This window comes from Hordeum vulgare, chromosome 6H (assembly GCF_904849725.1).
Source record: "Hordeum vulgare subsp. vulgare chromosome 6H, MorexV3_pseudomolecules_assembly, whole genome shotgun sequence".
NCBI lineage: Eukaryota > Viridiplantae > Streptophyta > Magnoliopsida > Poales > Poaceae > Hordeum > Hordeum vulgare.
In genome coordinates, this window is record NC_058523.1 from 502,958,976 (window position 1) to 502,984,130 (window position 25,155).

Here is a 25,155-nt window from a genome sequence, read left to right on the forward strand (position 1 = left end):
ATCATTGTATCTACCCTTGATATGTTATAGTTCATCACGAAGCTCTCACAGCTTGGTGGCAGTGTCTTTGGAGAACCATCACCATCTCATCTGGAAGATTAACTCCCACTTGATTCAAGTGATTGTCGTACTCAGACAATCTGAGCACACGCTCAATGATTGAGCTTTTCTCCTTTACTTTGTGGACAAAGAATCTTGTTGGAGGTCTCGTACCTCTTAACAAGGGCACAAGCATGAAATCACAATTTCATCTCTTTAGAGCATCACTTATGTTCCGTGACGTTTTTACAACATTTTCGGCGCCTTGCTTCTAAGCCATTAAGTATCTTGCACTGAACTATTGTGTAGTCATCAGAAATGTGTATGTCGGATGTTCACAGCATCCACAGACGACGCTCGAGGTGCAGCACACCGAGTGGTGCATTAAGGACATAAGCCTTCTGTGCAGCAACGAGGACAATCCTCGGTTTTACAGACTCAGTCTGCAAAGTTTGCTACTATCAACTTTCAACTAAATTTTCTCTAGGAACATATAAAAACAGTAGAGCTATAGCGCAAGCTACATCGTAATTCGCAAATACCATTAGACTATGTTCATGACAATTAGTTCAATTAATCATATTACTTAAGAACTCCCACTCAAAAAGTACATCTCTCTAGTCATTTGAGTGGTACATGATCCAAATCCACTATCTCAAGTCCGATCATCACGTGAGTCGAGAATAGTTTCAGTGGTAAGCATCTCTATGCTAATCATATCAACTATACAATTCATGCTCGACCTTTCGGTCTCATGTGTTCCGAGGCCATGTCTGCACATGCTAGGCTCGTCAAGCTTAACCCGAGTGTTCCGCGTGCGCAACTGTTTTGCACCCGTTGTATGTGAACGTTGAGTCTATCACACCCGATCATCACGTGGTGTCTCGAAACGAAGAACTGTAGCAACGGTGCACAGTCGGGGAGAACACAATTTCGTCTTGAAATTTTAGTGAGAGATCACCTCATAATGCTATCGTCGTTCTAAGAAAAATAAGGTGCATAAAAGGATTAACATCACATGCAATTCATAAGTGACATGATATGGCCATCATCACGTGCTTCTTGATCTCCATCACCAAAACACCGGCACGATCTTCTTGTCACCGGCGCCACACCATGATCATCCATCAACGTGTTGCCATCGGGGTTGTCGTGCTACTTATGCTATTACTACTAAAGCTACATCCTAGCAAAATAGTAAACGCATCTGCAAGCACATATGTTAGTATAAAGACAACCCTATGGCTCCTGCCGGTTGCCGTACCATCGACGTGCAAGTCGATATTTCTATTACAACATGATCATCTCATACATCCAATATATCACATCACATCATTGGCCATATCACATCACAATCATACCCTGCAAAAACAAGTTAGACGTCCTCTAATTTTGTTGTTGCATGTTTTACGTGGTGACCAAGGGTATCTAGTAGGATCGCATCTTACTTACGCAAACACCACAACGGAGATATATGAGTTGCTATTTAACCTCATCCAAGGACCTCCTCGGTCAAATCCGATTCAACTAAAGTTGGAGAAACCGTCACTTGCCAGTCATCTTTGAGCAAAGGGGGTTACTCGTAACGATGAAACCAGTCTCTCGTAAGCGTACGAGTAATGTCGGTCCAACCCGCTTCAATCCAACAATACCGCGGAATCAAGAAAAGACTAAGGAGGGCAGAAAAACGCACATCACCGCCCACAAAACCTTTTGTGTTCTACTCGAGAAGACATCTACGCATGAACCTAGCTCATGATGCCACTGTTGGGAAACGTCGCATGGGAAACAAAAATTTTCCTACGCGCACGAAGACCTATCATGGTGATGTCCATCTACGAGAGGGGATGAGTGATCTACGTACCCTTGTAGATCGCACAGCAGAAGCGTTAGAGAACGCGGTTGATGTAGTGGAACGTCCTCACGTCCCTCGATCCGCCCCGCGAACAATCCCGTGATCAGTCCCACGATCTAGTACCGAACGGACGGCACCTCCGCGTTCAGCACACGTACAGCTCGACGGTGATCTCGGCCTTCTTGATCCAGCAAGAGAGACGGAGAGGTAGAAGAGTTCTCCGGCAGCGTGACGGCGCTCCGGAGGTTGGTGATGATCTTGTCTCAGCAGGGCTCCGCCCGAGCTCCGCAGAAACATGATCTAGAGGAAAAACTATGGAGGTATGTGGTCGGGCAGCCGTGAGAAAAACGTCTCAAATCTGCCCTAAAAGCCCCATATATATAGGAGGAGGGAGGGGGACCTTGCCTTGGGGTCCAAGGGATCCCCAAGGGGTCGGCCGAGCCAGGGGGAGGACTCTCCCCCCCAAACCGAGTCCTACTTGGTTTGGTGGGAGGGAGTCCTTCCCCCTTCCCACTTCTTCCTTTTTTTTTCTTTCCTTTGATTTTTTCTCTCTTGGCGCATAGGGGATTGGTGGGCTGTCCCACCAGCCCACTAAGGGCTGGTGTGACCCCCCCCAAATGCCTATGGGCTTCCCCGGAGTGGGTTGCCCCCCTCCGGTGAACTCCCGGAACCCATTCGTCATTCCCGGTACATTCCCGGTAACTCCGAAAATCTTCCGGTAATCAAATGAGGTCATCCTATATATCAATCTTCGTTTCCGTACTATTCCGGAAACCCTCGTGACGTCCGTGATCTCATCCGGGACTCCGAACAACATTCGGTAACCAACCATATAACTCAAATACGCATAAAACAACGTCGAACCTTAAGTGTGCAGACCCTGCGGGTTCGAGAACTATGTAGACATGACCCGAGAGACTCCTCGGTCAATATCCAATAGCGGGACCTGGATGCCCACATTGGATCCTACATATTCTACGAAGATCTTATCGTTTGAACCTCAGTGCCAAGGATTCGTATAATCCCGTATGTCATTCCCTTTGTCCTTCGGTATGTTACTTGCCCGAGATTCGATCGTCAGTATCCATATACCTATTTCAACCTCTTTTACCGGCAAGTCTCTTTACTCGTTCCGTAATACAAGATCCCGCAACTTACACTAAGTTACATTGCTTGCAAGGCTTGTGTGTGATGTTGTATTACCGAGTGGGCCCCGAGATACCTCTCTGTTACACGGAGTGACAAATCCCAGTCTTGATCCATACTAACTCAACTAACACCTTCGGAGATACCTGTAGAGCATCTTTATAGTCACCCAGTTACGTTGCGACGTTTGATACACACAAAGCATTCCTCCGGTGTCAGTGAGTTATATGATCTCATGGTCATAGGAATAAATACTTGACACGCAGAAAACAGTAGCAACAAAATGACACGATCAACATGCTACGTCTATTAGTTTGGGTCCAGTCCATCACATGATTCTCCTAATGATGTGATCCCGTTATCAAGTGACAACACTTGCCTATGGCCAGGAAACCTTGACCATCTTTGATCAACGAGCTAGTCAACTAGAGGCTTACTAGGGACAGTGTTTTGTCTATGTATCCACACAAGTATTGTGTTTCCAATCAATACAATTATAGCATGGATAATAAAGGATTATCATGAACTAAGAAATATAATAATAACTAATTTATTATTGCCTCTAGGGCATATTTCCAACAGTTTCCATGTGTGAGTAGATTAAGAACAATATGTGTGTTTTCTAAAAGCTATGATGGTGGTAGCAGCCACATAAACAAACCGGAATGGACAGTAAACACATCCTTCTCTCTATACTTTTTTTCCTATAGGTGGCTCGTGATGGCACACAACAGTGGAGGGGGGGAGGAGATGCCAAAGGAGGATGTTGAAAAGCGAGGCAAAGACAAAACAAAGGACAGAGAATCCTTCTTCATTTGATGCTCATCAAACACTAACAAGCTTATTTTTCTGTGGCAACTATCAGAGATATGGTGGATCCTATGGGTGTGTTGTAGCCACGTCGCCTAGAATATGGATGGAGCGCCCAGTGTAGTAGGCTACAAGCATGAATCAGGTAATTGTCATATCATTATACTATATATTTCAGTATATTGATGCATTAAAGTGTTACTATATCTTTGCCAAACAATATCAGAAAAAAAAACTTGGAAGTTTGTGAAATAAGATCTACACATAGTGATAATAGGATGCGGATATTCAGAACGTGATGAAAAACTGCTACAGAGAGATGTGGGTTGAAGCGGCGAAGACGAGAGCATGGGACAATATGTTGATATGGAGACGAAAATAGCAAGGCATTATTTAAGCCGGCACGACCATGCACTTCTCTACTATTAAAGGGGATCTGCCGTCGTGATGGTTCAACCTCGTGCGATCCCCCTCCTAACGCTAGCACTTCCACTGCTAGCAGTTCCATCGATTTTTTTTCATCCCTCCATAAACCAAACGATTAAATACAGAAAAACCGATTCATAGAGAAAACCCTCTACATGACCACGCACCCACGTCCTCAATTGCGAACCGCTAATCCCATCCCTCCCCTCGTCTCCCCGTCGCACGCGGCCTCAGAGGCGATGCGACGGTGTTAGGGTTTGTGCCGCCGCCCCGTCCGCTCCCCCTCCGTTGCCGGCCACAGGCAATATCACGCCGCCGCCTGATTTCTTATCTCCCTCGCCCCCAGCCCCCTACTCACACACCCTCCACGCCTCCTCCACGACCCCCTCGGCGATGGCGGGCGACGGCGGCCGGAGGCCACATCTGCTGAGGCCCTTGTTGGAGCTTCGGAACGAGGAGCCTGTCCAGGCGAATACTTCGAAGGCTTTGAGAGAGAGCTCGCGGCCTCTCTTCATGCACATCTCGATCAGTTCTGATGGCCGAAGAAGCTTGCTTGTATGTTTGCCCTGTGCATATTCTGGATCATGCTGAACAATCTCTTCCTGTAAAGAAAAGGTAAAAATTATTTCGTCAGCTATTCATTCTGACTTCCCTTAGAAATGATAAGCCATCCACCTAGATGTCATCAAGCAAGTTATCCTAAATATGGAATGCTTCAAGACATGATGGGCAGAGAGGTAGATCCATGATCCACCTCTGGGTAGATTTTGGGTTACTAGCCCTACCAACAACGGAATTGCATGTAAAGGCGAGACAATGGAAGAACATGACTGGTTAACACTAACGTCCACATAAGACTATGCAATAGCTACAAGTCCTAAGCATGTGAAAATTTCGTGATGGAGAGAATCATAGAATTCGTCGCATTTACTTAGCACTTGATAGACTACTTTGTCCATCTCTGGAAGCCAGTTTTACATAAACCTGTATAATATGTGGTTACATCAAACATGACATAGCTGGAGGTATAGAAGGAAAGTATACCAGAAGAAATAGTTAACCTGCTGTTGCAGCAATTTTAGAGAGATAGAGGAGACGTCTTCTTTCAACAAAGAACATCGACTTTCTGGTGCTTGTTAGGTCAACATCTTCTCCCGGACTTGAAAGCAGAGCACAGGTATGAAGAGTCTCTGAAGCAGTTGAGAACTGATTTAAACATATCTCGTGAAGCCACAAAAGATCGCTGCGGTCTTTCAGAAAATTAGCTAGCTCTTCCTGGAATTCTTCTCCCAGCCTTAACAACTTAGCGTGGTGCCGGCTGTTGATTAGTTGTTTAAAAACGTAGAAACTGAATCCCCCATGAGATCCTACACTATCATGCTGCAACACAAGATCAATATAAGAACCGTGTTGCATAACACTTTTTTGGTTGAAAGTGAATAATTATATGCTAGGTCACTGAAAACATATACAACAAGGCATATTCCAAGAAAATTTGGGGATATGATCATGGGATTTTACCATAAGATTGCGGAGGAGAACCGTATCACTGATATCATAGCAAATCTGCCACAAAGTTTGGTACCCTTCATGCCGTTTAGCTGTTGCCAAAATAGGAGAAGTGACCTCTCTAAATATAGATTCTTTCAGATCAGGATTGTCATTGCCTTCTCTTGACTCCTGGTAGATATGGGCATGTATTATGTAATACCATATTAAAATCAAGTAAAACCATAGAGCCAACATTGACAATGTTTATAAAATGATACTTCCTCCATGCAGAATTACTTGTCGCTCAAATGGATGTATCTAGAGGTATTTCAGTGCTAGATACATCCATTTAAGCGACACGTAATTCCAGATGGAGGGAGTACATGTTAAGTATGAACGCATTATGTCAAGAAACTGTCAACAACAGATGGTCAATCCAGAAAAATGTTGAGTTAATTTAATTTAATTGTGCAAATAGAGCTTTGCCATGGTTCTTTTTTATTTGGAATGTCATTCTAGCTGAAACTGCCCTTTGTTACTTGATGTCAAGCTATCAGCCACTATGTTAAAGTATACAAACTTACATTCATGTCAGATGACCAAAACATACACGTGCTATGATCAGAGATTATAACCGCAGGAATGATGGTATTGGCACTCATTTGCACGTTTACGGATTCACATAGGGGGTGATATTGATATGCTTTGTCAAAAGAACTCCTAGGTACCAAAGTTGGATCCCTTATGATAAATTGATACAATATGCAAATGTTGAGCCTCCTGTATTGTGAGATTTTCATAAAATTGCTATACAGGGTGGCTCGGTGCTATACCGTCGATTGGTGAGTCGTCGCCTACGGTGCGTTGAGGCCACACGTTGAGGTCGCCGTGAACTCTTGAGGGTGCACGGATGATATGCAAATGAGTGATTCAATCTTCTGTTGCCAACCACATGGGTATTTCAAAATCCATGCATATTATGACAAGCCCCCAAGCATCTATCATAAATCTACTTAAAGGGCAGTCGAGGGGACCTGTTTTGAATGAGGTTATATGCAATAAAGTTTTTTAATTCACATGTTGAAAGACTTTTTGAATTATCTCATACTAGCGCATTGCATGTTCTATGTGTTTAAACCAGGGATGAAAAGCACTTTGTCCATTTGACTGAACTTTAAAACCGCTTTGTTTAAATCAGTGTAAGATGCACCGCGATGATGACATGGACGGTATATGGAGCAGGGCGTCACAGAGGTCACCTGGAAGGAAGTGCCTTATTTGCTTTGAGTTGCTCGATAGCGACGGAACAAAGTAGTTGGGGACCCATGATGCCCATGATTCATGCCTCCATGGTGTTTTTCGAGCTGTCGCAAGCTGAGTGAGATATGTTGTAGATAAGTTAAGTAGAAGTGTGATATTTCCGTGAAAGCTTCATCTTATTCTCTATTTGTGGTTTTTGGAAATGGCAATAACTTTATCTTTAAATTATGCAGTTACCTATCTAAAAACCTTAATTATGATCTAGCTTGCGAGCTCTGATGCAACATAAAAAAGATTGTCATTTAAACAAAGTAATAGTACTATTTTATTCAAATAGTTTTTATCCTGATTGTAGGATTTGTCCCTGATCCTCATTTCATCATTTCTACATGTTTTGTTCTGTCTCAAAGTTGACCTTTTTACAAGTTATCTATTCTATATTGATGCTTTTATTTTTCAGATGTATTCTCAAGTGATACTCATATATTTGCCTCTATGCAATGAAAGGAATGGAAATATATATGATTGATTCTGAATTTGATATGACCTCTTGTAAACTTTTTTGTTGATCTGCTTCATCTGGTCGCTGGGACAAAAGTGACGTTGGTGGCGAAAGCAACATCTTTCCCACCTTGGAGCTCCAAATCTGGTGCCTCGGCATAAAAATATTCGGAACATCAGGATTAGATTTTGAATGGCATGCATTGGATGTGAGAGGAAGAGATGTATCCCATTCACTATTGACGAGGAGGGTTGGTGGTGTGCCAGCTTAGGATGCTCTACACACTAATGTAGTTGCCCCAGTTTCTTATACATTTTTGTTTTCACTCAGGGCACATTATAATTTAATTATAACATTGATTTCATGTATCATGTAAATTGTATGATCAAATTATGAATCTTAATGTTTGCTTCATTTTTAGCACTTTTGTTGTTGTTTTGCTTGCAGGTTTTAAATGATTTAGTACAACAAAGATCTTAATTTATATTATTTTTTGTATTTTTGTCGTGAATACGTCATTTAGGTTGGGATGGGATTGGGAAGGAGTGGGTGCTTGGTTGTTGCGGAAAGGGTAAACGAGGAGAATGACATCGATATTTAGCGCGAGTAAATTGGATGTGTGACATGTTCTTTGTGGAAGCTATCATTAATGTCTAGCATATTCATATTTTGTCTCGTGGCAATGCACGAGCATTTAACTAGTCTTTGTAAGTTCTACAAAAGTCATGTCAAAAAAAAGTTCATATATATTCACACCTTTTTGTTCTAGTCATGTTGCTTGAAAACATGAACGTCACAAGAAAGTGCCTGGACGCTAATTAATGGGTATTTATAAAAACAATCTAGTATCTAAAAAGTTAACGAAGTAATTTTGTTAGCACTATTAAACTAGAACTATACAAGAGATTTTTTTCATTGATGAACATTTTTTTTGTTAAAAAATGAAAGAATTTTAAAATAGAAATTAAATAAAGCAACAAAATGCTAGAAGAGTGAATACTATTCCACTACATAATCTTCACATGTCATTTGTAAAAACTCGTTTTCAAGGACAAGATGCCGATTTTACAAAAAGTTTTTCCACAAAATAAAATAAAATAAAATAAATAGCGTTAGGAATTTGATGAAAAAATATGTAAATTTTGAATATGGTGTTATTTTACATGTTAATCATTTAAAAAAAATACAATTCAGGATGCAATATTAATCAATAATTCATGCTTTTTTCTTTCATATCGTTGTCGATTTGATAGAAAATGAACACCACCACAAGCTTAGAATTGAAGACGGAAGAAACCATCTATAATCAAACATGCACGCCCCATCAAACTTCACAGAAAAAACAGATTTCTTATCTTATGCCAAGACAATGACGACTTAGGATTGAAATATCAAACGTGTTATGACTGTGTAAGCACTGAAAGCCATTCGACTAAGAGAGGGTGAGTGTCAACATAAATGGAATACCATGTGGTGAAATAAAAAACTTAAATCCATTGGTTTCTTAATTACTCCCTCCGTCCCATGATTTATTTAAATCGAAACAACGATAAGAATTACGGGACGGAGGGAGTACTAGGTTAGGGAGTGATATTTTATTTTTCTGGTCTTTTTTGATGTTAGTATTACAAAGTGAGGTCCGCAGAAAAGAAAGTGTGGATATCGCACCCCTCCCTCTCCTTCTCTTCTCCCCCCCGTTGGTCGTCGGCCAGGCCGAAGCTACGCCACGCGGCACCGCGCCTGAATTTTCGTCACCCGTGAAACGAAAATGCCGTCCAAGGGCCGGACGCAGACTTTTCTTCTTTTCTATGGAAGAAAACAACGGGGATGGCAGTGGAGTTTATGAGCGAAGTGAGTTTCGTGGAACCGAAGTGTCAGATCTCTCCACCACCCCCCGCCCTCATTCCTTCCTCCGGTTAAAACACACGCCGCACCCGACCACGCCTTCGTCGCGATCTCCGTCCCCCCACCCGCACGCCCACCGCTCCCACCGTTCCGCCGAACCCCTCCCGCTCCCGCTCCCGCCCGCCTCGATTCGGAGGAGCGCAGGGCGGCGGCGCGCGGGCGGCCGGCCGGCGCCAGCGGGTCATGGAGGATCTGGGCATCGAGGCCAAGGAGGCGGCGGTGCGCGAGGTGGCCAAGCTGCTCCCGTCCCAGGACCTCCTCTCCTCCATCGCCTCCATTAAGGCCGACTACCTCTCGCGGCAGCAGGTGACGCATGCCACGCGATCCCTCCCCCACCCTCGGACACGCTCTCTCTCTCTCTCTCTCTCTCTCTCTCTCTCTGCTGGCCAATTGTGGCGGAATCTCAAGTAGCGGCGGGCGAGCAGATTCGGTGAAGCCGTCCCGGAATTTCGCTCCGGATGGCTCCCGCATTTCGCTGAATTTTTTTTCCACTCGCTCTGGATGACGACATTGCCATGGAATTGTTCGCCTCCGCCCCCCCTTGGTTCTGCTGCGGTTGAGTTCGTCCTGGGATGGCGGTGTTCTCGAATTGTGATGAATTGATTTATTAGCCAAGTTTCGATCCATGACTAGCTATTTTATGCATAGTATAATTGCGCTTGCTTAAGGTGTGGGAATTGTGAGGGGTCTCCGCACAAGCAGGCTGTTCGTGCCAACTGATGATGCTTGAGAAAATGCTTATCTGGTCTTTGAGATTCAGCCGAGCCTGAATTTATTGGATTTTGATCGAGTCTCACATGGTTACTGCTAGTCCTTTTCGGTAGTCAGAATTTTCCGGCAGCTGTAGCTGGGGCTGTGACCTGTAACTTCAAGTCTTCATGAGTTATTTCTCTATCAACAACAATAATAATTCTAAATGGGTTATCTGTAGCTTATTTGAGGATGAGCCGTTCCTGTTCAAATGCGCACTACAACTAGTTGAGGCGCAAGCAAGCCATAACTGTTAATATGGCTTGAGCACCAAGCAGTGCCTGAATTTGAGTTCACATTTCCTTCAAAAGTACTTCTTATTTTTTTGGTATAAATGCGGCTATTATTTTACATGAAGGTAAAAAATAAGATGCCATGTGTCAAAAGTATACTGACATACAAAAATTACATTGAGATATTATGAACATGTTTACTATTTGAATCATTTTATACGCCTGCTGATTGTCTGACTATCTGTTACAAATTCTTCAGACAAATGATACCCAACTCAGTTCAATGGTGGCAGAACAGGTACGATTTGATATCTACTATGATCTGCCAAACTTACTCATTTGAACACCATTATTGATTAGCTGGAGTCTGCCTAAGTTACAGTTTCTGATCCAGTCATTTGCACCCTCCATGTCTGCCTGCTGGATGATAAGTACCTTTTGTGAAAATTGACAGGTCGAGCAAGCTCATGCTGGCATCAGCGCTCTTGCGTTATCGCAGCAAACAATAAACGGTCTACGTGAGAACTTCATAGATATAGACAAGTAAGTTTGTCATCTTGGTTTCCACCTTTCCACATGCTTGTCACTTCTCGAGGCTGTATGTATGTTTTCCTTAATTTCTTACAGCTCTATTGATCATCAATGACGGCAGGTTGTGTCAGGAGTGTCAAACATTAATCGAGAATCACGACAGGATCAAGCTCCTTAGCAATGCAAGAAACAACCTGAACACAACTTTAAAGGTTTGCTGATTGCTGATCTTAATTTAACAATAGCATTGTACTACGACTCTACTTGCTATGTGTTAAGTATAGTTGTATACTTTCTAACTTACCAATAGGTTGAGCTAACCAAGTTATTGAGCACGAAAAATTGATATATTGATTGTCAATGCATGGTAGGATGTTGGAGGTATGATGTCCATTTCTGTTGAAGCAGCTGCAGCACGTGACTCCTTGAGCGATGACAAAGAATTGATTCACACTTACGAGGTTGTTTCTTCTTCTTTGACTTGTCAGTTAACACAAAAATTGGATAACCATAATGGTTGTGTTCTAGTCATCTGACTTCTCTATGATCTTACCTGTGATGAAATTAGAGATTAACAGCTCTTGATGGAAAGAGGCGTTTTGCTTTAGCTACTGCTGGATCTCATAAGGAAGAAGTTGGCCGATTGAGGTGGGACCCCCCTCTCTTAATCTGTATAACTAGGATAATTATGTGGTGTATCATCCTTAGTTTTCCTTTTACCGTTGCCTTGTCTTGTTAGAACGAGGTAAGCATTTTTAACCAGGGTTTGGTTCATCCTAAGCTCACATATCAAACATGCCAGTAGTGTTTAAAAGAAACTTCTACTGACTGCATATGCAACTGTAATCAACTAACACTTTCTATTTTTGAATTTCCGTCCATCTGTAAAACATGTAGCTTATTTATCATCAATCTTGTATGATACCATTGCAGAAGTTAAAGTGCTATAGCCGCTGACCTAGTAGTGACTAATAAACACTAGTGTAAGAAAGCAAACTTATGATCCTCTATGGATCCACATTAGGATGACATGTTAGATTTATAACATCGGCATAATGGGTCTTTTCTAAGATAGTTTGCATAATTGAAATTGCTTGCAGTATGATAGCAAATGTTGTTAGGATTGGTAATAGATATTATTTAAATCTTGCTTGTTGCCTGTATTGCAATGAAATTCATATATGTAAATCACATGATGGTTTTTGTTCTTTCCACAGAGAATACTTTGAAGATGTTGATCGATCGTGGGAAACATTTGAAAAGACATTATGGGAACATATCGCAAACTTCTTTAGGCTTTCAAAAGAGAGGTACTCAGTTTTGTTGTATGAACTTTTGACTTCTTTATTAACATGGTACTCCCTCCGGTCCTTTTTACTCCGCATACTAGATTTGGGTCAAGTCAAACTTTACAAAGTTTGACCAAATATATATTGAAAAATATCAACATCTATAATACCAAATATACGTATCATGAAACTACTTTCGTAATGAATCTAACAATATTAATTTGACATTGTGAATGTTTATACATGTTTCTATAAATTTGGTCAAAGTAGAGATACTTTGACTTTGAACAAAGCTAATATGCAGACTAAAAAGGACCGGAGGGAGTAAATGACTGAATCGCCTTATAGTCTTAAGTACACATGTTATAAAAACTGAGGCCATGTTTTGTTGGCATTCTTGTTCCCTCTTGAATTCTTCGTATATGATTTTGGAATGTACTAAATGAAACTTGCAAGAGGCAGATTACTTCAAACACCTGATGAAATAATAGCTTTAATTTTTTGAAAGATCAAGCAATACAAAATTCAAATTGTAGTAAGGATGAGGCAAGTCTTGAAATCCTTGGTCTAACATGAAGCAAAGAATGGAGAATTGGATACACTAAGGCAATTCTATGTTTAAAGCATTGTTATCTTGTCTGTTTAACTTTTACTGTTAAGCATGGGGCTATCGCTGGGGGGTTTGCTGCAAATATAATAAGTATATGGCTCTGGTGTGTCATGGTACATCTTCTTATGCTCTGCAAGACTATAACACATCTTTTCAATAGAATGGGTGTTTTCTTAAACAAGTTTTGTTCTTCCTTTATCATTTTTTAATTGTATTTTTTTTTCCAAAATATGGGCGATTAATATTCCGAAGGTGAAAGATGCATGTACCTGCTCTAATTATTATTAAAGGCATATATGTGGACTACACCCTAGTATTTATACTTTCTCCTTTTTCCCTTTTGCAGCCCTCAGACGTTGGTCCGAGCTCTAAGGTATAGCTTATCACCATGTACTTAAATTATTTTTAATACGCCAATGTTGAAGTTGAGTGGTTGAATACTGTTTCCCCATCATTACTTTTAAGGAGTGACAGCTTGCGCTCCTTATCAGTTCTGATCTGTGATCAGGGTAATATTACTGGAAATATAACATTTTTTGGGGTCAGAAAATGAGTTGTATTGTTTTCGTTTCCTGTTTATCTTTTTGTTCACACATATATTACTGCACATGATCCTACAAACTCAAATTCTTATGCCAGGGTTGTTGAAATGCAAGAGATCATAGACCAACAAGTTGCAGAGGAAGCAGCTGAGGCTGAGGGTGCAGGCGCTATGGCGACAATAACAAACCAACGTAGAACGACAAAGTACACTACTTTTCTTCTTCTATAGAACATCTTTCTGTACTTCCAGTTCCAATAGGCAGTATGATTTCATACAGTTTCATGTTTGAGTAGCAAAGTTGTAACATCTTTTTGGACACTGCATCTTTATTAGTTATCATGCCATTTACCTTTGTGCTAGCTTAAATGCACGGAAGATAGGAGTAGTACTTAGGCACTTCGTGTTTAGATAAGAAATTGCTCATCCATGAGTTTGTGCCTGGATCCAGTAAATTAATTAATTCATGATCTGCAAAGGGTGCAGGAAACATGTCAGCTGTTGTAGTATATTGTCCTTATGGTCATTGTATGATGTGCTGTTTCACATATACATATAGTTAAAACTGCAGACTGGCTAGATTTGGGTTGACTGATCAATTAACTCAAACTATTATATTATCTTTTGTACAACCTTGCCTATTTTCTTCTTTCTTGTAATGGTTATCTTCTGGAGCCATTGTGTGGGTATAGTCGACTTGTTTGCTTTCTACAAGCTTGCTGAATCGCCTATATTTTATTGCTTTTCTGCCGTGTCCCACCACTTGGTCTAATGGTCTTATACAACTGTGCCTTTTCAGTCTATTGTTTGTTAGATGTCTATTGAATATTCATAAACCACTAAACATAACATATGTGAGAACCTTGCAAAGTAGTACTTCTTTTGCGAGGTTATCTCCTATGGACTGATGATGATTTTGGTTCACTTTGGCAGAAAAGGTGCAGGGGCAGCATCTACCCCAAGAAATAGCACACAAGAGAAATCAAAGACCCAGGGAAAGGGCTACAAGGATAAATGCTATGAGTGCATAGGGAAGGCTGTTGAGGCTCGCTTCGACAAATTGCTCAGTGAGGTAGCCATTATGAGCTTGGATTCAAGGCTTCATTGTGTGCTTATCACAGTCGATGCATTTGTAGTAGTTACTAATGTTTTGATCACACAGCTTGTTTTCTCAGAAGATATGATGGAAGCTCTGGAGGAAGCTAAGGCAGTAAGCGCTCTGACTTTTACACATGTTATAGTAAACCATAGAGTACCCCCTGGAGTACATACCGGGCTTCTCGATTCCGTGTAATTGACCACCCGAGATGAGCGAGCTAGAATCCCCCCTCCCCTGCAGAGTACAAACCGGACTTGTCAACTACGTGTAATTGACCACCTGAGATGAGCAAGCTAGAATCCCCCCCACAAAGGTAGTCGGCTCAACATGGGTCAGTTTGGTACGACTTGTCTCCTTGCCGGTGGGGCAGCTACTCGACCCATGGACCTAAGAACCTCAGCTCTCAAGTATCGTACTCATTTCCATTGTATGTTGAGTTGAAAGAAGACTGGCGTGGCTATTAAAAAATGTAGCGCAAAAAAAATCAGTTCATTAGTAATCATGTATTACCGTGTACGTTTTTTGGCTCCATAATTTACCACTCGTTTGATGTAGATGACCTCAATTTTTGTTATTTATCTTGTCTACAAATATATTTTTAATCCTACTTGTTCTATAAATTTAAACATTGACCTGACAAAGAATGTTTGCTATTTCTCTAGAAGAAAGTACACTTGTCTGGATTTGATCTGACTGACATGGAATTCTGCTCCTAATGCAATACAGATTGGAGAAGAGCTTGGCGATATCTATGACTATGTTGCACCATGTTTTCCTCCTAGGTATGTCGATGGTATTACAAACGATAGTTCTCCTTGGAAGGTATATAGTATCGTACTCATTTCCATTTGGAGAAGAAGGTATATAGGATAGGAGCCTTCAACATATCTTCTCCTTGGAAGATATGTCCATACTATATACCTTCTTAATTCAGTATATGGGGATGCTCCAAATGTGTTGCATTATAACTTTTCAATACACCAATTGCTTAAAAGTACACCCCTTTGGTGAGAAACATGATTTTTCTTCTTCTTCCATGAAATGTCGATGGCTGGGATTCATGATTTCGACCATTTTGACATGTAACTGCTAATATTTTCCATATCATCCACTAACTTCTTTGATTTTCTTATTTCTACAAGATATGAAATTTTCCAGCTCCTGGTAAATCTATATACTGAAAGGTTCATTCATATGCTAAGACTGCTCAGTGAAAGAGCAAATGATATTCAAAATATAAATATACTGAAGGTATGTGATATTTAAATTCATTATGTTATTCTGCTATATATTTTCTCCATGTGATGGCCACTTGTCAGTATATTTTTTCTATTTGCTTTTTATTTCGCTTGTAATGCTTAATTGACTGCATACTGTAGGTAACAGGTTGGGTTGTGCAATATCAAGATAATCTTATTGGCCTTGGTGTGGACGAGTCTCTTGCCCAGGTTTGTTCAGAAAGTGGTGCACTGGATCCCCTCATGAACATGTATGTAGAGCGTATGCAGGCAACAACTAAGGTACTAACTTTATCTCTTGAATTCATATTGACCTTAACGTGATTATTCATACTCCTTTGTGCTTCTGTAGAAATGGTACACTAACATTTTGGAGGCTGATAAAACACAACCACCAAAGAGTACAGAGGATGGAAAACTATATACACCTGCAGCTGTAGATCTATTCAGAATATTGACAGAGCAAGTGCAGATCGTAAGAGAAAATAGCACAGATGTCATGCTATATCGTATTGCTCTCGCAGTTATTCAGGTACTTATCAAGTTTACTTTAACATTATTTTAGTCTTAACTATTTTTGTCTGTGCTTTGCTTCATGCAGTTTGAAGTAAATTACTGAAATGTGGCAACTCAATCTTCTTTTGGTACCTTCATAGGTTATGCTTGATTTTCAAGCAGCCGAGAGGCAAAGTCTTGAGGAGCCAGCTTCTGATGTCGGTCTGGAATCTCTGTGCGCATTGGTCCGTAGTTTTCTTTCAGTATTATGTACATTTAGCCGTTCCATGTCAGTTTTTGCTACTCTTTGTTTCTTATTATATGGTCCTTGTATTATTTGACCAGATTAACAACAACCTGCGTTGCTACGAACTTTCATCAGAGCTAAGTAGCAGCACATTGGAAGCGCTTCCTCCGAACTATGCTGAACAGGTACTAATGATGAGTCATCAAACCTGGTCCTTAGATTCTTTCACATTTTCAATCTTGCTCTGGAGATTACTTCATGTGTTTTCAATCATATACGTCATTAAATTCTCCCTGTTTCTTTTTACTGAAAATACTACCCAAGTATCCCTAGTATCTGAACCTGCATACCATAAGGTTCAGTTTCCTGGTAAGAACTAGTCTCCATGGGAAGGATCGAGAACATGAAAAACCATTCTGACTATTTTAATTTAAAAATCAAGGTAGATGACTTGTGTTTGTCATATGGTGTAGTTTATATAGCACATGAAAGTAATTTTCTCTAGTCTAAAGTACATGATGTTTAGGAAGTTGTTATGTGTTACAAACTAAAGTCTTGTAGGGTTTTCGTGGCAATTACCACCTTATTGACGTCAAAGAACCGATTGCACAATCAATAGGGCCCAACTATCTCAAAAGTTGGAAGTATAAAGTCCTTGCTTAGTTTCTTATTCTATGTGCATGGAGTTAAAGCAACATGTTTTCAGCCTGGAGGTAGAATATTTTCAGCATGAAGGTAAGGTATAATATTCTCATGGACCACAACTCGTGAAGTAGGATATATACTCTAGTATTTTAGATATAGATTGTACATGCAGGCTAGTTCTAAATATATGCATTGCTGGGAGAGCAAACTTCATGGGAGACTTCATGATATTTTCTGTGAGGCGCTAAGACTGGAAAACTGGGAATGTGAAGCAAATTCAGAAGTTGATGACAGCATAGAGTTGAAAATATGTGTTATTATTGCAGTTTTTCTGTGTTTCTTTTTGCACATCTTAAGCATTTTTTTAGACTCTAGATGTGAGTAAAATTCTGTTTTGCAGGTTAATTTTGAAGACACTTGCAAAGGATTTCTTGAGGTTGCCAAGGTTTGTTCTACAATCTACATGCATTAGATACACTACATATGTATATGTAACATTAGTGTTAGGTTTGAGAAATGAAACTCAACCTGCTAATCAATGTGAAATTGATTCTTGAGGTGTCTGATGTTTACTTCTACACGGATGACTTAATTGCATCCGTTGCTACAGCGTATAACCAAGGAAGTTCGTAATAATATTTGGTGTAAAAGTTTGCACAACCTGCTATGGGCTAGTTGAGATTTCGCTATTGTGGTCCTGAAACCGAGATTCTTGCCTATACATGCTACCATGTAGAAACTGAACAGTCACGAGTGGGGAGGTAATGAAAAAAAAAAACTTGCCGATTCACCTAGTTATGGTCCAAGGGCTCCACATTACTTTGCCACGATTCTGGAAAAGCTGCTTAAATATTTATACGAGTACTAAAAGCAAGCACTGAACTGGTTAACTCTTGGTTATTGACACTGGTTTCTGACCAATCCCTGTCCAGTACTGTCCAAGAAACAGGTGGTAAGAGTGGTGGGCATGCATTGACTCAGCTGTATTGCCCCATATGCTGAGAACTGGCCAAGCTTGGCTGATTCATCTTCCAAGCAATGTTATTTGATACTACCGCGTCTGTAGACAACAAAAGGTCATTGCTGCTTTAACTAAAGTTATCGATTCTGTCAACAGGAGGCGGTCCTTCAAACTGTCGGTGTTATTTTCGAAGACCCAGGTGTGCAGGATCTTCTTGCGAAGGTTTACCAAAAAGGTAATTCCTTGGTATTTAAAGCACAAGCAGCTCCTCTACATCTGTGAGTTTCTTAATTAGAAACCCAGAAAAGCGCTGGGACATTTCTTATGTTTTTATGCTTCCACAACAATGGTGATATACTGATATGTATCTTCAGATATTTTATTCACTGGTATTGTTTTTTTTTTTGGCTATTGCTGTTGCCTCTATTCAATCACCATCTGTAGTTGGCAGCTGTATGCAAGTAGTTGTTTACCTCTTCTACTTGTGGTTAACATATTTGATGAATTCTCTGGCATCTTGAAGAGAGAGAGAGAGATTGTTATTTTCTAACAGTGCTTCACTTTTATCAGACTGGATGGATGGAATGGTGACTGAATATCTGGTCGCCACGTTTGCTGATTATTTTGGTGATGTGAAACTGTAAGTTTACACAATAAATGCTATGGGCCAGATGGGTATCCCCTGAGAACTACCATGGATTATACTTATCGTTATTTACCTATAACATGCCTATGAATTTTGGAGCAGAAAACTTTTCAAATTGGTTTGAAGACACAAAATTTTGAAAAACTGCGCATCTACCAAATTTTGTGCCATGACCTGAACTATATCACTAGATCCTGAAATCTCAACATAAATCATATTCATACATGTTCATCAAATTTGGGAACTCCAGTGCGATTGATCAGTTCCATAAATAGTACGCTAATCATTTTTATTTATTTATTTATTTTATAATAGATGCCTATTTAATAACATTCCTATAAGCTATACTGGGGTTTATGGCATCCAAATGCTTGCTATCACTGATTCATCATATCTTCTGCTTATAATTGTAAATGCTTTTTTTTGTCTAGATACATTGAAGATAGATCGTTCCGAAGATTTGTGGAGTCTTGCCTAGAGGAAACAATTGTTGTATATGTTGACCATCTTCTCAGTCAGGTTTGCAGAACTCCCCTTGGTACTATTCAGTGTAACTATATACTTGTGATTTGAGGAATGGTGGTTAGATATATATAGTCATCACTCAGGGAGGACCCTTCCATGTTCTCTAGAATCATTCTGAAATGAGCTTTTCCTATTGTGTTATTGGTTCAGGCAGTATTTTTACCGATTACCCTTATCATTTCACAGTTCATTTCATCTTATCTCTTGCAATTTCTTGCACCTGTAGAAAAATTATATAAAAGAAGAAACAGTTGAGAGGATGAGGCTAGATGAAGAAGTACTTATGGATTTCTTCAGAGAGCACACTAGTGTGACTGTAAGTATAATTACTGCTGGAAGTTTCGTACTATTTACAGCTACAACTCCTTCGATCAACAACATTATGTGGCAGTATGAATATTGAAAAGCATTTTCTGCAAGAGTAGGGTGCATTCGTTTTGTGGTACAATACATCTTCTAGGTTAATGTATTTTTGCGTTCAAACATCTATCCTAGAATTCAGTTCCACATTCTGGTTTGATTCTTCTATAACGTGGACCAGTTCTCTGACATGCTATCTTTGCAATGTGGTTCAGAAAGTTGAAAACAGAGTACGAATTCTGGCTGATCTGAGGGAGCTTGCTTCAGCTGAGAGTCTGGATAGTTTCACTCTCATTTACACAAATATCCTGGAACATCAACCAGATTGCCCGGTAAGTTCCTTCAAGCATTATAATTGCCTTTGTTTGATCACATACTATTATAGTCCATAAACTTTTATCATCCCATTCATTTGTTTCGATGCTCTGCAATTTGACACGTCTGCTATGTAGTCGGAGGTTGTTGAGAAGCTCGTTGCACTGCGGGAAGGCATTCCACGGAAAGAAGCCAAGGAGGTAGGAACAATAATTTCTCACACCATAAGCATCTGGTGTGCAATTTTTCATGAGAAAATTTGACAATTATGTTGCCATTTGTACACAAGTTTTCCAGGTTTACTGAAAAAATGGTTTATAGATTCTTATATCCTACTCGTTTTTTAGGTCGTACAAGAATGCAAGGAAATATATGAGAACTCTCTCATAGATGGCAATCCTCCAAAGTCAGGGTTCGTGTTCGGTAAATTGAAGTGCCTAACAGTAAAGAAAGGCATATGGGGGAAGCTTGGACAGTGAGAATATGCTAGTACTGAACATTGTAAATGCACCCACAAAGACGGTTTTGTTTTCTATTTTGCTCATTCTTTTGTTCATCTTTTATTAAGCCTATTGGTTTTCGTCTGCGAGGCATGAGAAGATCTGGAATGTATTGTTTCTATTTGGTTAGCAACAGAGAATTTTTGTGTAAAGATGGAACCCCAAATCCCTCGTCATTCTCGTTGAATAAAATTGCTAGTGATGTATATATTGTTGTGCGACATCAGCTGGGCATGATGTTTTGTAGCTGTTATTCTTTTCCACGATGAACATGATATCTCTGCTTTGCTGTTCTCTGCCCACGAGACGCAGGTAGTGGTGAGTGTTAAGGACAGAGATTCGGGGAGAGTTCCAGTTATCATTCAGCAACTGTAACATTCTCTGGTTACATACTTTGATTTATATAGATGGACATCATACGTTATCCAGGACAAGTTTTGGCAACAGTTCGAGCTGTCAAAAATGTTGGGAATGGCATAAAGTGCATATTTTGTACTCCCTTTGTAATGAAATATAAGAGCGTTTAGATTACTAAAGTAGTGATCTATTATGAAGCGTTTAAATCACTAGACAATTTATGGAGTCTTTGATATGTGAGTTGAATTCCAGAATGTCGTCCTACTGTTGTATCAGGCTTGTTTGCAAGCAAAGCAAGCATTAGGCTGGTTGTAATGGATAGTATCATATACTAGTATCATGCATATGATACTAGTGTATGATACCACATCCGTAATGCATAGTATCATATGTTAGTATCATAAGTTGTTCATTTATGTCATGCATGGCACATGATAGCACATCATCTAATATGATACGATATCATGATATCATATTCAACCCTTTCTTTCTTCATTTAATTTCATGTCACCTCATTAAAATTGCTTAGTTGACATGCATGATACTACCTATGATACTACCATTACGGGCAGCCTTTATAGCCGATTCCCCTTGTCATTGTGCAACAAAAATACCTGTTTCTTAGGATTTCGCAATGCTAACTGCTGTACTAAAGAAGGCCAAGGGCAGTTGGATCAGTGGCATAATAAATGATCACTTCCTGCACCGACACAGGTTGTACTCCCTTTGTAAACATTTACAAGATCGTTTAGATCAGTGGGGGAGTACCACTGCAACAGCTCGCTATGCCCGTACCCTATCCTCTTGTCCTTATAGACCGAAAATGATATTGCAAACCAATTATGAAACAGATTCAGGACGAGACAAATAGCCACTGCGTATGGGCGCCTCCACACCTAGCAATCAAGCCACGGGGAACAGTGTCTCCATTGGCCGTAGCCAAGCCCCAGCCCTCCTATTATACTCCTAACATGGACGGCGATGCTTGCCCTAAATAGGGCGGTCCTGCCGGTCCGTCCAACGGGACCAACCAACCCTATGACCCGGGCTTTATCCAATCCAAGGGGGCAAAGGAAGGCGACATACTGTTTTCTGGAATCTGATCAGTGATCGCGTCCACGCTGCATTGGTTTGAGATCTTCACCAGACTCCCGAGTACAACAGCATTTCACGCACAGAGACCAAGTCATGGGGGAAGCCGGTGTTCTTTGACACACAAGGATCTTGGTCATATTAGCTCCCTTATTGTTCCGCTTTTTTTTACAGCTTACAACGAAAAGATACTCCAGCTTTCTCCCCGTCGATGATACAACGAAAAGATACTCCAGCTTTCTCCCCGACAATGATACAACGAACGAACAACTCAAACTCACGGCGCTAGGCCGCGCACTACATGTTACAAAAAGGATAAACATCCTACAGCGTATGCATCCTTTCAGCCTGCGGCTCTGTTTGCGAGTCGGCGACGTTGTCTTCGACGACAAAGCTCTCGATCTTGTGGAGCGACTGCAGAGTGACAAAGACGTTATGTTCAGCAAGCTGGTGGTGCCATCATCTGTTTACATATAAAATGGGAACAGGAAATTTGCGTGGCACCCGAACGATGGCCACAAAAAAGGAGGGAGGTTATTTTGAATACCTCAAGAGCAATATCAATTGGTGTCAGCTTAGAGACATCGTCATGACCCAGCTTAGATGCAATCTCTGCAGATGGTAAATGCAGATTTGTTATTCCTTGTAGGTTACATGCATAGAAGATGTCACCAAGTGTCACTGTGGAATAATATGTGATGACTGAAAGGGCGCTGCTATTATGGAAATCATACCTTCAAGAGAAACTCTGACATCAGCATTTGCATAAGCATCGCCCCTTTGCTCCGCGAGGGTGCTGAGTTTCGAAAAGGCCTAAAGACAGAAAGAATTCGGCTTGTCAGTTATAGCAACAGCCCAACACTAACAGATAAAGCGTACAGATGTACACTGATACAACAAATAAAAACTTGGATTCCTGGGGTATAACTTGTGTATATGGATCTCTATTGAAGTTCTATGTTTCAAAACTGAATAGAAGAAATACAGTGCCTTGAAAAAACAATACTAACACAAACTAATCTACCATATTCATATCCATATTCCGATACGTAAAAATTTGAAAGATCAAGTAGTTACCATTGTGTATGGATCGCCGGATGGTTGATCTAGAAGAGGACGCGAGGCAGTCCCCACTTTAGCAATACGCCTTGCAAGAGCTTCCAAGGGCACATCCAACCAAACAGATAGGCCCTTCTTCATATTTTTCCTGATAATACAAGAGATCGCAACATTATCTATCAGCAAAAGAGAAGGCACAAACTATTCCACAAGGAGAAATAGGGTCAGCTCAAAATACCAGTTAACTGGTCGGATAACAGCACCACCTCCAGTAGCAACAACTAATCGCCGCATAGAGGACAAATCCCTCAAGACACTACTCTGGAAAGCATAAAGAAGATATAATCAGCAATCAAGTCTCCAAAGAAAAAGAAAATAAACTCATATGTCAAAGCCTCCCATTCAGATCACTAGTAAGTAGTAATGGAAGCTACAAATCAGAAGGATCAAGTTATTAGCAGATGAATTCAGCAATCGTTACCTCATTATCCCTGAAGAAGGCTTCACTGTGAACCTTGAAAATTTGAGCAACTGAAGGCATGCCAACAGCTTGTTCGACCAATTTATCACTGTAAAGTTGCCATTAGTATCTATGCATCAGTACAAGCATCAAGATTGACTTTCCTTTTGCAAACTGCTATTGGTAGATTCATGAGAAAACACAAACCTGTCAAAGAACGAATAACCCAAAACTTCAGCTAAGATCTTCCCCACCGTGCTTTTCCCCGAACCCATCATTCCTGCACATATGTATTAACTTATCAGTCACAAATACAGAACTTTAATCAGTATTACCTGGGGTCATTTTCAGTATTCATAATTTAGAAGGATCAAGAACTAACCAACTAGGTAGATGCACCGGCCGTTCAACTGGAAAAGAACCTCTTCTGATTTTCTCTGAAATCAAATTGGAACCGTATTAGAACGGTGGCACAATATATGCAAGCTCCAGCATCGATTTTGGTTCTGTTTTCCCAGGAATTCAGAAGGTTAGTCAGTACCTTCAACAAGAGGGCATCGTCAACGGAGTTATGCAAGTTGTCCTGACCTGCGCAGGCACAAGATTAACGGAGAAAATGTCAATTCCACTGAATCTCGTCATAGTATAGATCACACCTTTTCTCCTCCCCTTTCCTACCCTCCAGCCCAGTCGATTTGGCATCCCATTCTTTCCCAAACTCAACAACTCCCAACACACACAGAGAAAGAAAACGGGCTAAAATTGGGCCCAGATGGCGTCAAACTTTCAGCCAAATCGTACCAATCGTGACAAACAACACAGAAGGGGAAAAAAGGAGGAGGATGTATGTACTACCTCCTCCGGACGATTTCTTGGCGCGGAGCGGGACGACGGGCTTGGCCCCGCGCGCGCGCACGGCGGCCGGCGATCCCACCTGATCACCGACCCGCAAGCTCACCATCCGGGCCCCGCTCTCTCCGCCGTACATCGCGCTCCGGCGGCGGCCGGAGCCGAACCCCGCGGCCCTCGACTGCAGCGCCAGCCCCGCGCCCGCCTCCATTGCTCTGCGGCTGCTCTGCGGCCACCACTACGCGGCCACACGATCGGCTGCGGCTCTCTCGCGCTTTTGGCAGGTGTCCGGTGATTTGCAGGGGCGGCGAGTGGTGGAGTCGCAGCGGAAATGTGCGGGCTTGAAATAGCTGGGGGTGCGTGCACATCTGCCGGCAGCGCAGGACGCCCCAGACGCTGCCGAGTAGTTGCGTAATCTGGAGGTGAAATTACCGCGCTGCCCACGCCTTTGACTCGGCGTAGCTACCTTGCCCCCTGCTGATCTCTTCGGCTGTCGTTGGTCAGGGGCATTTTGGTCAGGGTAACATGTGGGGAGGGATCGAGCGGTGGATTTAGTAGGGGGATGACTCACCTATGCCACGTCGGACGGACGGGTTGGTGTCTGGAGAGGATCGTGCCATGGACGGCTGCAGAGACGCCAGACCGTCCCCAGCCGTGCATCTGTTCGTAGCCTGCGAGCAAACGTCTTCTTTTTTGTTTTTTGAGATATCCCAAATGTCTTCAAAAGATAATATCGAATGACTTGAAGATTGCTTATCATGTCTTCCGCGCGGTACATCCCAAATGTTTTGTGTGTGCAATTCCATCCATGACAATGTATTTTAGGTTCCGTGCTCGGATGTCGGACACACGAAGGAGTAGTCGACTGCTTACACATTGACTCTATCGCGCACAATGAAATCCAATGTGCTATAATATA

The 25,155-nt window shown here is 41.3% G+C and overlaps 2 protein-coding genes and 1 pseudogene across 2 annotated transcripts; 1 reads left to right on the top strand and 2 right to left on the bottom strand.

Moving 5' to 3' along the window:
* Positions 1–4,626: 4,626 nt before the first annotated feature.
* LOC123405688 lies at positions 4,627–9,619 on the bottom strand (annotated as a pseudogene).
* On the top strand, positions 9,370–20,625 carry LOC123401474 (exocyst complex component SEC6). Its single transcript, XM_045095298.1, has 25 exons — positions 9,370–9,740; positions 10,677–10,715; positions 10,872–10,960; positions 11,070–11,160; positions 11,320–11,409; positions 11,517–11,596; positions 12,166–12,258; positions 13,194–13,220; positions 13,487–13,594; positions 14,322–14,460; positions 14,551–14,598; positions 15,214–15,269; positions 15,630–15,738; positions 15,867–16,007; positions 16,078–16,257; positions 16,382–16,465; positions 16,566–16,652; positions 17,513–17,557; positions 18,230–18,308; positions 18,644–18,713; positions 19,151–19,238; positions 19,471–19,560; positions 19,820–19,936; positions 20,057–20,119; positions 20,267–20,625. The coding sequence occupies exons 1-25, from the start codon at positions 9,618–9,620 to the stop codon at positions 20,396–20,398; spliced, it is 2,268 nt and encodes a 755-aa protein (XP_044951233.1). The 5' UTR covers positions 9,370–9,617; the 3' UTR covers positions 20,399–20,625.
* Positions 20,626–21,983: 1,358 nt separating this feature from the next.
* On the bottom strand, positions 21,984–24,606 carry LOC123403369 (shikimate kinase 1, chloroplastic-like). The gene is made up of 10 exons (XM_045097307.1): positions 24,243–24,606; positions 23,929–23,975; positions 23,770–23,824; positions 23,595–23,667; positions 23,409–23,496; positions 23,166–23,248; positions 22,946–23,075; positions 22,603–22,681; positions 22,416–22,480; positions 21,984–22,282 (listed from the first exon to the last, which is right to left on the bottom strand). Exons 1-10 carry the CDS (start codon positions 24,445–24,447, stop codon positions 22,193–22,195), a joined length of 915 nt encoding a protein of 304 aa, XP_044953242.1. The 5' UTR covers positions 24,448–24,606; the 3' UTR covers positions 21,984–22,192.
* Positions 24,607–25,155: the final 549 nt, after the last annotated feature.